The 14,196-nt window shown below is 38.5% G+C and overlaps 1 protein-coding gene across 1 annotated transcript; it reads right to left on the bottom strand.

The window, feature by feature from the left end:
• Nucleotides 1-1,965: 1,965 nt before the first annotated feature.
• On the bottom strand, nucleotides 1,966-9,766 carry c2h16orf87 (chromosome 2 C16orf87 homolog). The gene is made up of 4 exons (XM_022212559.2): nucleotides 9,363-9,766; nucleotides 6,326-6,425; nucleotides 2,854-3,033; nucleotides 1,966-2,735 (listed from the first exon to the last, which is right to left on the bottom strand). The coding sequence occupies exons 1-4, from the start codon at nucleotides 9,426-9,428 to the stop codon at nucleotides 2,617-2,619; spliced, it is 465 nt and encodes a 154-aa protein (XP_022068251.1). The 5' UTR covers nucleotides 9,429-9,766; the 3' UTR covers nucleotides 1,966-2,616.
• Between the last annotated feature and the right edge of the window lie 4,430 nt (nucleotides 9,767-14,196).

Raw genomic sequence — 14,196 nt, 5'->3', positions numbered from 1 at the left:
TGTTATATACAGTTATGGAAAAAAATTAGTAGGCCACCCTTGTTTTCTTCTATTTCCTGTTCATTTTAATGCCTGGTACCACTAAAGGTATATTACCTGAACACTACAAAAAATGCAGCTGGTTCCATAAAACTTTATGTCCTATTTGACCTGATTGAGCTCAGTAGCATTCCCAGGGTATATAAGAGGCCATTTCATGTCATAAGCAGCACTGCACATGCAAAGGCTTATAGTAGTTTCCTGCTTACATTCAAGCTGTAGCAAAACTCACAAGTTGTCAGCTCTCATATAATACCTAAAACAAAAAATTATGTGAAGCCTATGAATCCAGACCTCCATCATGAGCTTCATGATCAGATCCATTGTTTGTTTGAGATGAAAATTCCACAGCAGGTGTTTCTCCTGTTTGTAGCTTTACTTGTGGGCAGTGAGTGTAGGTGAGTCCAAGCAGGGTTTTCATTTGGACTTTTATCTGCTCAACGTCGGAGAGTTAAGCTTGGTTGCAACTTGTAGTCAGAAATCTTCTTGTTTCTCTTCATTTCTTTTCTGTAGCATCCGTTGTCCTCTGTTGCTCCTTTTTCTTTCTCCTGTGTTGTTTGATTTGTGTCACCTCAACAACTTCCTTCAATAAATCAGTCAGCTTTGGTTCAGCTGCGACCATCTGGGTGTTTTATGTCTTCCTTGTCTTTTCCACACTGAGCTGGTTGAGAACAAATCTAGAAAAGGATTTGTAGCGACTGTCCTGGAATTTGACAGAGTTCAGATGTGACTTTGACATCAACATGTCATGTATGTTCTAGCATTTAGTTTGTTTTCCATCAGAGAGATCAGTGAGCTTGGTTTGAAGGAGGAACAAAGAGACAAGAAGACAAACGGAAAGACTGACAGTGAAACAAACAGTGTTGAAGATCCTCCATATTCACACTCAGTGTCCGGAGTCAAAAGCATTGCTTGTAGAAAAATCCCATCATCCGATCAGATCTGTGGTTGACTGATGTGGTTGACCAGTGTCCACCAGGAGGCAGCAGAGGACAGTGTGTCAGCTGCTAGAACAAAACAAATTCAATGCAAAACAGCCACAAAATGATGTAAGATAGATAAAAATGTGACAAAAACTACCTCAAATTTGCAAAACAACCAAAATGAAAACACAAAATGACCACAAAAAGATCATAAAAAGATGTGAAATGCCCAGCAATCAAAAACAACCAAAATACAATTCAAAATGACCACAAAAATATAAAATACCTTCAAACTGACAAAAAAAACAAGTTCAACAGCAAGCATCCTGACAACAGGACGGTTAAGCAAAATTTTAGTGAAATTTGTTTTTAATCTGTCTAATGACTTTCTCAACCATCACCACATCTTCTATCATGTATTCAAACCAATCACAGTACAGAAGCAGCACTAGTCCAGATTTTAAATAACTTGAGGTCCAATATAAATGTAAACCATCCATCTGCTTTGGTATTGCTGGATGCAAGTGCTGCCTTTGACACTACATCATTCCATTCTTTTGGACAAACTTCACTGTCTAATTGTTTTCACTGGTTTAAATCCTATCTCACTGACAGAGTTTATAGTAAGAACAAAAGATTCCTCATCTATGAGCTATAGAATGCATTATTGTGTTCCTCAGGGTTCAATTTTAGGTCTGAAACTAAACCTAATCATGAAATCAAAAGCCTTTATTGTATTTTAGCCAATGTTTTTTGAGAAGTTTCAGTGTGAAAAACAAAGAAACATGCACTCCTAACAGCCCCTTCCAATAAACTAACCTAAGATGTTCACTTAATAACACAGGCCGTTTATTTCATATAAGATAAAAAGCAGTATTTCTTTATTTTATCATTCTCTTAAATAGAACTCATTTCAGCTAAGTCTAACTAGGCCTTCAGAAAACTATATATTCACATCCACACCACAGTGACAGATGTGTGCATTTACAGAGCAGCTGGAAAATGACATCAAACATTGCCTTTATTACATGGTTCCATAAAGAACAGTGGATGTCATACAACATCTACATTATAGTCACATTTTTGTACAGAAAGCTATAGATGGGTGACAAATTAAAGAAAAACCCCACATAAGTTCTTCGTCCAACAGAAGAGCTTTATACAGATGAACTAGATACAGACGATATTCCCTCATTTGGTGTTTTTAATGATGCTGATTCACTTTTTTTTAAATATTATTCTATCCACTTAGCTATGGATAGGGGCACTGACATCTTGGAGACCACTCCCATCAGGACAGAAAGGTGTCATCACAGGATTAAGGTCCCATAGAACAATTTCTAGTGATCTGCAGTGACCTTTCACTCCAACAGGGAACTAGTGGACTAAAAGTGCACATTCCCCCACAGCACAACAGGGTCACCAGATCCCATCTCTGTTTTCTTTCATTTGTGACCCGTCTGCATGTCTATATATCGGTGGTTAATTTTAGGTCTTAAAGAACTGACTTCTTTCAGTTCTCTGAATCTTGTCCCATTTTCCAGTTTAAAGAAGCCCAAGTCAAAGTCCAGCCCCAGCCAGTAGTTCTCTCTTTGGTCATTCTCTTGCTACTTGTTCGGTCCTCTGTGCTCAGTTTCTCTGCTCAGGCTTTCATTTATAAGATGAGTCTTTGACCTAGGATCTTGCGGTTGATCTCAGCCAAAGCCACAGAAAACACAAAGGCCTTCTCATCAGAGAGACTGGCGTAAATATCCACTTCCTTCTCTTGTTTCTCTGTGAACAAATAAAAAACACAATTCATTACCAAAAGCCTCTTTAGCCAATAAGGATTTAAAAATGGATTTAACAATACAGACTAACATTCAGCTGAATTTAGTATCACTTATTTTACCTTTCTCCTCTTCATGTTTCTTCAGTCCCACTGTTTTTGGTCTGCCCCGTCCCCTTCGGATGGGATCTGACTGGCTATTGGTCCGAGGTCTTCTTCTGTTCTCCATGTCGTGAGTTAAAGGAGAGTCGATCCTCTCCCTGCGAATGCGCTCTGTCCTTCTCCGCTTAAAGTCAAGCTTGTCTAATGCAGGAAAGAAAGTGAATTAATAAAATATATCCATCTAGTTTCTGCGTTAGATTGGATCCAGGCTGACTGCAAGTTCTTCTTCTGGTGTGCCCATTGACTCCCTGGTTAGAAAAGCAACAGATGTCTTTCATTCAGAACCATAAGAGTGGTGAGATGTGGGGATGAGATGGTTACAGCTGCACATTGTCAAAGTAACATCAGTCATCAATTCCTAGGTTATCATTTATTTATATGTTCATTTGTTCATTCTACGTTTATGCATCATTGTTCCTAGGTTAACTATTTCATGTTTACGGAGTGACTTTGAAGTAGCTCAGCATGTTTGTGTGAAGGCTGCAGAAATTTCAAAGAAAAGGGGTCAGAGGAAAAAAGCTCCATCAAAACACAATGGTTGTCATCCTGTATGAAGCTCTTTGTCTTTGGAAAGTTGGGTATGGGATACGGAAAACTGATCACCGGGTTCAACTTACAATATTATCTTTACTGTCCAATGAAAATCAATTACAGATTTTTTTTTCATTATGTTGCATTTGTGCTTGTCCTTGGACAAACACCCTCAGTGACTACAGACCAGTGGCTTTGACTTCACATGGCATGAAGTCACTGAAGAGGCTGCTCATAACACTCAATCATTTAACCATCACTGGACCCCTTGCGGTTTGCATACAAGCCTCACACTGGAGTGGAAAATGCCATTATCTTTCTGCTGCACAAGGCTTATATGCACTTGGAAGAGACAAGCAACTCTGTGAGAGTCATGTTCTTTGACTTTCGAAGATCCAGTGGACTACTCGTTGATGGTAATGTCCCTCCAACCATAGGAAAATCCTTAGTTCAGGCCTTTCTGCAGCTAATGTGGCTAACATTAACATACGGTTTGATTTCATGCCCACAGGTCAGAGCTCTGTGGAAACTGTAAAGCTAAGTGACATACTGAGATAGAAGAAATTTTAGAACTGATTTAAAACCAATGACCAAGGACTGGGTGTAGGTTACTGTGCTGTCATGTCACCATTGAATCTTCTGTAAAAGCTAAACACGCCTGATGTCAGACCTTCACATCTGTTAGCTCCTCTCCGGCAAATTAAAGCAAAATGTAAAATCACTGCTGATAGGCAAAGTCAGAAGCGACAGAACGCCTTTGTCTCATACACTCATTCACATCTTTCCCAGCAATTTTTGTAGTTATTACATTATTGTACCAAGAACTAGTTTTAATGGCATAAACCTCTCGAGTTCAAATTGACCTGTGTATCATTATAAGTGTTTGGTTAACATTTCTTAGCTCCACATTACTCAGCCCAGCTTGAAGACACTTCATAGTGTCAGTCTGTGTCCTTTCAGACAGAAGTCACCACCATCTGCACTGTCTCCATTATGTTCAGACTCAGAGTTGACTTACTGTATTTGAGACTTGAAGGGAAGTTCTCCAACATATTCTGAGCTGAGAATTTTTGTATTGTTACCCTCAAGAAAGACAATACCTGGGAAGCCACTTAGAGAGTTCTACAGCGCCCTCCATAATTACTGGCACCCCTGGTCCAGATGTGTTCTATAACTTCTAATAAATTCAGTTTTTTTTCTAAATAATACAGGACCACAATGAAAAAAAGAGGAAAATCCAACCTTTAATTCAAGTGCACTTATTCAGTGGGTGGGGAAAAAAAAAATCACACATTAAGAAATAATTGTTTTACATCAAATCATGTATGCCACAATTATTAGCACCCCTGATGTTAATACTTGGTACAGCCCCGTTTTGCCAACAAAACAGCACCTAATCTTCTCCTACAATAGCCTAGCCACACTAGACCCAGGTCTGAAGACACAAGGCTCTAGGCACGCTCGACAGGGAGGGAGGCGGGCTAAAAGGTTGTCTATCAAATCACTCTGCAGCAATTGGGAAGGTGTACAACCAATCAGCGCAACGAATAGACAGAGTTCCTAGAGCGCCGGAAATCAGAGGATGCGGTAGTTCGGTGAAGCCTTATTTATACAGTCAATGGGTGAAGCTCAAGTACATTACAGACATGTTAACAGAAAGATTATTCAGAGTCGGTGCTAATGGAGCTCAACGACTGTTGTCGTTTTTGTTGTCGACCCTGGCAGAGAATTAAATTCGTTGCCGTGGGTTGTCTAGCGCGGCTAGGCTAGTTGTTTCCGGTTGTTTCTGTCAGAATTGTCACGCCTCTGTCGTCACTTAGTTACGCCCGTCTTCTGACGCTACACTTCATGATGATTCGTCGGCCAGTTTTAGGAGCAGCCAACCTCTAGGCTTACCGAGGGTAACTAGACCCACCCTGGCAGTGAGTTAAATTCGTTGCCGTGGGTTGTCTAGCGCGGCTAGGCTACTCCTACAGTACATTTTTCAACAATTTTCAATGTGAGAGCATGCTTCTGCAATAAAAACTGAACTTATTTTAAGGTTTTCAACACATCTTAACTCCAATAATTATGGAGGGCGCTGTATATGTATAGAAATAACTTCCACAGCCATGGAAGTTGAATGACCTCTGCTGGAGAAATTCAACAATCTGGATCTTTTGTAAACAACTTTGTCTGTGGCCTCACCAGACTTCATAGATGTGAGTTCTGACAAATCCAGGAATTGACACAACGTTAACAGGAATTGAACTTTAATTTGTTGCTTTCAGCTGTTTGTAAGAGTTTTTCTTTTGATGTAATCAAACACCAGCAGTTGGATCCATACGAGCATCCCCAAAGAGAGGGAGTTGTATTCATTCCCGTACAGCAGGATTCATTGATTTTGATTGATTTACGTACGTCTGAATAAAGCACATGTACCCACAGCCTCATGCATAACACAACACACTGTGTCTCCTCTAGTCCTTTGAATTTGCTGTTGCTAAAGGTCTTAATGTTCAAATTCATTGAAACAGCACGTATGTACTGCTACCACAAACAAAGCCAAAGACCGTCCAGATAGAAAAGCCCTGTGGAGGTAGATACCAGAACTGTTTCAAACCTCCTACTCACATGCACACTTAACTGCACTATTCCCATAACACCTAGATAAACAGATGCTACTCCATTTAAGAAACACATGGATATAAAGTATTGATTGGGAGGGGTCCAAAACCATTAATGTAGTAATATTAATAACGCAAAAAAAAAAAAAACAAGTAATAAAAATAGCATTTTATAATACCAACTACAACAACTTTGCTCTGAGGCACATCAGAACACAGCAGAATCAAATGTTAAAAGAAAAGTCAAACTTCATTTACATAAATTAATAATTAGCTTTATGCAAACTGAACCTTACCTGCTAATGCTGGAGAAGAGCGTTCGTTTAACTTAGCATTTAGCAGTTTTCTGCTAATAAACACATAACCACATGGGCAGGACTTGCACGCTACTGGAATCTAAAGAGAAACAAACAGAAAACATAAAGATGTTAGAATTAGCACATACAGAATTTACAAAAGCTTAACTGTATGCAGATTTCTGTGTTGGGGATTTAATGCTAAATGAATAAAACTGGCATTTTTCCCCATCAGTTCACCTATAATGGCAAAGTAAAAGCAGAGTCTTAGAAATGAAAGCAAACCTATTGAAAATACACTTGCAGGTTACGTGCTGGATCAAATAGCCAGTCAGCTGGCCTAAACCGTACTGAGGTGATTTGAGATTAGTGAGACTGCAGCATGAAGGAAAAGAAGCCAACAAGTGCTCAGCATATAATCACCTTCAAGACTATTTTAAAGCATTCCAAGTGACAACCGCACACAGTGTACGAAGCTGTTATGAAAGACCAAAAGGTGGCTGCTTCAAAAAATGTAAAATTCAAAAACATTTTTTGATTAAAACATAAATGTATGTTTTAGTAATTTTTTACACCTTCAATATGTTTTCACAGTGTGGAAAAAAGTATATAGAATGAAATGGGCACGTTTTAAATAAGAAGGCATACCCAAACGTTTGACTGGTACTGTGAAAAGATCAATGTTTCGCAAGTGTATCACTGATTTTAGCAATAATAATTACTAATAAATCCATTTGTTGTTTCTGCACTGTTCAAGAACCACACGTGTTTAAGTAATGTTAAAATAAAACTTTGGTTACTATGGTAACATGCATGAGAGGCCACACAAGAGGGCAGACATTGAACCCTGATCAGACTGTCAAACACAGTTTATATACCATATGTTGCGTTTGGAACCTTCATATAAATGGCATATAAAGTGCATTAAGTTCATTATAAATACAGAACAATACCACAGTAATCACTCCAGAATATTTCTGGACTAAATGCTTCATCTTCATCGCATCTCCATTTGTCTTTGTTCATAACGTTGAAGTTATTACTCCTCCGAGGAGACAGAGCATCGGCGCATTATTTGTGTGTCTGTCTCATAATAACTTCATTATAAACTTTTAGTTTATAAAAAAATTTAGTTTTCAGAAATAAAAATCTATATTCTTAAAATAAGAACCAGCAAAATTCCACCATTTATCAGACCCAGAAACTATGAAAAGACAAATAATCTGTGGATTTTTCAACTTTTTGAAGGTTCTTGCACTACTGTACTTATGCTTATGCTATGTGTGATACACAGGGAAAACTGAACTAAATCCAGGCTTTAAATCCTACAGTCCGACATTTCCTATTTTAAAATTCTATTAATTTTAAATTATAAACACGTATATGCCTATTCATTGATTCATCTGTCAACCAAAACTTATTTGAATTGAAAAACTTTGATTATTGTGTCAAATATTGCTGTTTGACAAAAATGTGATGAATCACAATTAGTTAATTACAAAGTCTGCAATTAATTACATACGTTTTTTAATCACGTCCCACCACTAATTGCAACACCGATGAGAGAAAAACAAAATACTTAAATGCCAGTTTCTTCCAATATTGCGCAGCTGACATTTTCTGCCCACGGTACTAATCTAGTGATACGTCGCATAATGACTCATTGTTCTTATGAATCTTCTTCTGCCACAGTACATAAATACAGATTTGCCAGATAAATAAAATACTCTGACTCACTGGATTTAGGATGTGGGTTTAAGTCTGCCATTGGCGACTCATTTCAGGCAGCTTTGTCCTGAATTTCCACTATCTGCGTGCTGCCATTTTCTTCACTACTGGAAGTAACACCCTCTGAGCTGGCAACTTGCCACACTGAAATTTAAAGTGTTGCTGAGGATACAACTGTGCAGGAAAGGTAGCCCTGCTAGTTCTGGTTTGGTAAAAAGTCCATTTTCATTACAAAACTTGTCTTCCTGCATGCAAATGTACCCCTAAAACAATTCCAACCAGAACACCTATTCTTGAATTAGTCCAACACATGACGACTGTGATTTGGAACAATGCAGAAGAACATTTAAAGTAAAATGCAGTGAAGAAATAAGCAGGAGAATCTGCATGTCCCAAATTCAATATCCTGGTAAAAATAGTAAGCGCTGAAACAAGAAAATCTGCAGATACGACAGTGGAATATGTATCAATATTGATATGGTTACAATACAAATTAATTAATATATGTATTTATAAGCAATTTAAATGTGGGAAATCAGTATAATTTATGGACATTACATATAGGTTGACGCGTCTCATGTCTCCACGTGAAAATACGATTTGCAATATTTTGGAGCTATTTAAAATATTGCCATTGGGTTATTTATGCCATTGCTTTTTATTATTACTATTTCTAGTTTATGTCTTTTGTCTTAATAATGTATGATTCATTCATAGAAGCATTCATCACTATTTTTACTTGAACAACTACAAACATCAGGAAGAAACAGAAGTTTCTTCATAGGAACAAAGAAAACCCTCCATGCTGCTGCTTCATCTCTTTTCTTAGTCCTACTATCCAAATTGTCGTTTCAATTTCAATTCAGTTTTATTTATATAGTGCAGATTCACAACATATGGAGCACAGAAAAGTACAGACATCACAAATTCTAAACAGCTTGTTGTTGTTTCAAAGGAATAACGACAACTTCAAGCTAAAATCCAGCATTTAAGTGTATTTATCGTTTGTGACGTGGAAAAAGTGGGAAAAAGTAAGCCATGATCGACAGTAATGGTGGAGTTAGCACTGCTAATATGTGGAAACAGACGGACATTTCTGAATTTGGCAGAAAGGACGGCTGTCTTTGCTAAATCGAAAAATAACTGGTTAAGTTATCTAATTTTGGAGTGGGGTCTGGTGTTTCTGTGGGGTGCCACTGAAGCCTATTTCCGTCTTCATAGCTAAGAGCTAGCCATGACGAGAATCAACAAAACACAGATACGAACCCCTCTGGAACAACCATCTACAATGAATGATGTTCTTCCTCACCTGTTGGTCGCATTCAGGGCAAGATTTAGTAGCCATTTTGACCTTCTTTGTTTTATTTGCCGACATAGTGCGTTTCTTCCAGGGGGCCAATGGCAACAGCTTTGCGGCAGCTACAACTTTTGTCTGCAGTTCATAGATGGCAGCGGATTTCCTTCAGCGTACACTAACATATGCGAGCGAGACACAAACGTACACCTCTGGTTTGCTCGATGACTTCACGTCTTTTCGATATACGTGCACAGTTCGACGTGAGCCAGACGATTACCGCACAATGCATGCCGGTTGCATTTTCTGCTGCACTCGCGACTGATGATACTGATGGGCTCCGACGTCACTCTCAAACGTATGCGAGGATAATCTCACGAGATTGAGGAGGTCGCCGTTTTTTGCATATCTATGGTTTTTGTTTTTTGAGATCTCCAGCGACTGCGCAGCCTCAGAGCACGATGTGGAAACATTCGGCTATCGACTGATCTAACAGCTGATTGGTTCAGATGTTCACTTAGCAATGTGTGGGTCAATAAATAATTGAGGGACTTTTGAAGTCCATGGAATTTATCTTGTACATATTTTTATTTAAAGTAAAAAAAAAGTTTTGTTATTATGATCATGTCTTTACAAATTCCATAATTATTTTTTATGGAAACCATCACTTATTCATAAAAATGACTGGATATTACTAAAGTGTCAACTAAATAACCATATGAATTTAATAATAACCACCTTCTAATTAGCTAAACAACAATAAAATGAGCTTATTAAAATTGTTTTGATTGTGTTCTTTTTAGTTGAGATAATCATGACAGATATTTCTTTTTTGGAAATATATCAACATATATGGAAAATAACAAATTGTATCTGTGTCCAAGAAATTACTTTCAACAAAGTTACTCATTACAAAAACACCTCTCAAGGAAGTGTGGTAATTCCAGATCACACCTGCTCCACATGATGTCATTTCCTCCTGAAGGAAAGACTGGCAAGACTCCAAGGTTTTCTTATTTACTATAAAGTAATGTGTGAGTCAAATGCGGATTTGCTGCATGTCAGCAGGTTTACTGCAACATCTTTGTAAATGACCTTCAATTTCAATTTTACTCAGTTGCATATATAATATTTTGATTTTAGGCCTGAAATCAGCCAAAAAGTCAACTGTGTTAAAAAAAAATGGTTTGAGAGATACCTCACATTTTAGGTAAATTGGAGACATTTAATTTGATTTGTCTAATCTTGAAGGTTTACTCTCTGAACAGAAGATATTTTGTGTAGTTGATGTTGATGTTTGGGTCATTCCAGAATTTGAAGACATTTGTTCTTCAAAATTTTAGAAAAATAACCCTTTCCTTTTACAATTTACTGCTACAGATGCATTGATAATAGCTAATAAACTATCAAAGGCTTGAATGGCTCAGCTTACAATTAATGGTGCAATTTTTACTCCATGTTTTATTAGTTGTTTGCTTACCTATTACTGATCGGTGCAACATGTCACAAGCAATTTGTATTGTTACTGACCAATGACTTTCTGTATTTTGGTATGTCCTCCAGAGGTGGTAGAGAACAACCAAGCCAAGATCCTGTGGGTATTCCAAGTCCACACTGAAACTGGTGGAGGGTAATCAACCAGACATTGTGGTGGTCAAGAAACAACTGAAGAAGGTAGTAATGATAGACGTACACTATCAGTCAAAGGTTTGGACACACCTTCTCATTTAATATTTTTGCATTATTTTCACGACTATTTACATTGTAGATTCTTACTGAAGGCATCATAACTATGAATGAACACATTTGAAATTATGTAGTAAAAGACAAAATGTGAACTAAGTCATAACATGTTTTGTATTTTAGATTTTATATATATATATATATATATATATATATATAGAGAGAGAGAGAGAGAGAGAGAGAGAGAGAGAGAGACTAATAAAGACCAGAAATAAAACTAAATGTAATGCAAGAAAACAAAGCAATATGAATTTAAACAGAAAGTGCTTTGCCTGAATCCATCGAGGGGGTTTTTAGTAGTGCTACCAGAGATTAAGGCTAATGACTGCCTTTTGTGGACCAGAATAGGGAAGTGGGCAAACAGACAAAATGACAGTGTGGAGCACAACAGCTGACAAGGGCAGCTGACACAGACACTGATGAGGATGTGAGACTTTTTATTTCCTCTAACATTCTATCTGAGTGATGATTTAACATGGAAATGTCACTGATTTCACAGCACAGCTGTTCTTTTTAACTAACGTGCATGGTGAGTTTGTCAGATGATCTCCTGGTTATAAAATCTGAAGTTTAGCTACAGAGCTGCAACCTGGAAATGGGTTCATGCCGGTGGTTAACATGGAGTGTTAATGGTATGCATTTGATTTCGTATTTTATATTCATTCTGACGTCTGACAACAAAAACAGAAAAATATGTGAATTGCAACAGTCTTTTCTGCTGTATTAAAATGAACTATATGTGAGCACAGAGAGCAACAAGATGTAAACAGTGACTATGATTAGGCTCCACCGAGGCAGACTGACAAGAAAGCACAGTAACCCACCCAGTCCTTGTTATTGCTTTCAAATCAGTCTTTATATTTGAATGTCTTTCAACATTACAGTTTTGACAGTGCTCTAAACTGTTGAAGACAGGAAAAACTCCAAATCTTCAATTTCATTTAGCAGAGACTTTCATTAAAAGTGATGTACATATGAGAGTAGATACAACACAAAGGATCCAGTCATGAGACAACAACCTGGATAAGTACCATAAAACGAGTTTAAGTGGGATAGGGCCTTGGTGTCTTGCTTTTTGGCAGTCTGTCAAGTGCAAAGGCTTTCAGTGACGAGCTGGGTCTTTAGTCTGTTCTTAAAGACTGAGAGGGATTCTGCAGATCGAACAGAGGGACTGGGAACCACTGTAGAGTAGAAGAGTCTAGCTATCGATCTGCTCTGTGTTGGTTGTATCAGGAGCGTTTCGTTGGCCGAGTGTAGTGAGCTGGAGGGAGTGTAGACCTGAATGAGAGAGTTCAGGTAGGAGGGAGCTGTTTTCATTATAGTTTTGAGTGCAAGTGTCAGAGTTTTGAATTTTGTGCGGGCAGCAACTGGAAGCCAGTGAAGCGTTCTGAACAGTGAGGTGACATGCTGTTTTTGGCTGGTTGAAAACCAGACATGCAGCTGCAATCTGAGTCATTTGCATAGGTTTGACTGTGCAAGTAGGGAGGTCTGTCAGTAAGGAGCTGCAGTTGTCAATGTGTGATATCATGAGAGCCTTACCAAGAGTTGTGCTGCATGTTCAGACATGAAGAGTCTGATCTCCCTGATGTTGTACAGGGCAAATCGACACGACCAAGCAACAGAGGCCATATGAGCCTTGGAGGTTAGTTGGTTATCGATCATGACACTCAAGTTTCTGGCAGACTTTGTGGCTAATGGTATCATTAGCCGCATTTGCCGTTTATAGTGCTAACAGCAAGGACTTTCCTGTTGTTGTGGTGACCCAGTGGGTCTTCATTTCAATCCGACCTTTATTTTAATCTCAACTAATCACTGAGGACATGCCTTCATTGTTCAAGTTAAGAGTACAGCCAAAGACAATAAACAGGGCAGTAAATAATGAGAACAGCAGAACACAGGTAAAAGCACTGACATTCAAGAGTGTAGTAGTTTGTGCTCATGGTCTGAAACTGGCCCACAACTACAGTGGTGTTAAATTTTAATGTGTTTTGTAAAATGTTCCATGTGTGTGCAGCACAGAAAGCAGCTTTCCTAAATTCAGTAAATTCATGCACAACTTTGAGGATTAGCCATTTTCTTAAATAAGCTGAATAATGACTTGAGGACCACTGTATCAGACGGGTCATATATTGTGGTAACTTGTCATTCAGTGCCTAGTAAATAATACCAAGCCCATATCTGTCATGTCTTACTGCAACAAATGGCCAGCCAACATAATCCAGCAAACGGGCAGGGACAAAAATGAGAAACAACACAGCTATTGCTAGCAAAGAGTGTTTATTAAATAACACTAATAATAAAAACAATATTAAGTAAGTCAGTAAGTGACATCGGTGATGTAATTGTGTTTGCATGGTCGTGGTGTTGTCAGGTGCAGAAAACCAAACCAAATGATGAAAGTGGCTACAGCCACAAGCAGGATGGAGAGAGAGCAAACGCTGAGGGTTGGACCTCTGATAGCCCAGTGATGCTGGACCCAAGAGCTCCAAGCAGGCAGGACCGCCGACCTAGGTGCAGCACCTCAATGACCTGAAAATAGACTAGAGAATACCAAATACATCCAACATGGCCAAAACAATATACTGAGTGTTAGAGAATTTTCTGCGATGTCTGGTGAGGAAACACAGGAGGTGAACTCAGGAACACTCAGGAGACTCAGATGGCTGATGTAGAGAAAAAATGCTTTACTGAATTCAGGAGAATTGATATAACAAGTGCATTGCCAGTATCAACTCTGAGGAGTCTCTCTCTCCTTGGAGGGTTTGTACTGTCTGAGAGAGAAAAGAGGCATGATCTAACCTTGTTATTGTTGCACTATCAGCAAATAGTTATCTGTCTGAGCAGTTGGTGTGCTTCTGTGTGTCTTCAATTGGGGTCAAAGGGTGACCTTCTGTATGTTGGTTCGAAATGACCTATTACCTACAATTTTTCCTTCACACTGAGCAGGATCATAACAATATGGCAAACAGTGGTCAGTCAAGTAATGAATCTTAGAGCTGAGTGGTAAAATGGACCAAGGGCTTTCAAAATGGAGGCAGAGGTGTATCTATAGATGAACATCATAATTTCATGCAGACAAGAAGACAACGACCCCCACCGATACTCA

The sequence above is a fragment of the Acanthochromis polyacanthus genome, chromosome 2 (assembly GCF_021347895.1).
Source record: "Acanthochromis polyacanthus isolate Apoly-LR-REF ecotype Palm Island chromosome 2, KAUST_Apoly_ChrSc, whole genome shotgun sequence".
In the NCBI taxonomy this organism is placed as follows: Eukaryota; Metazoa; Chordata; class Actinopteri; family Pomacentridae; genus Acanthochromis; species Acanthochromis polyacanthus.
This window is presented reverse-complemented; position numbering and strand designations above follow the sequence as displayed.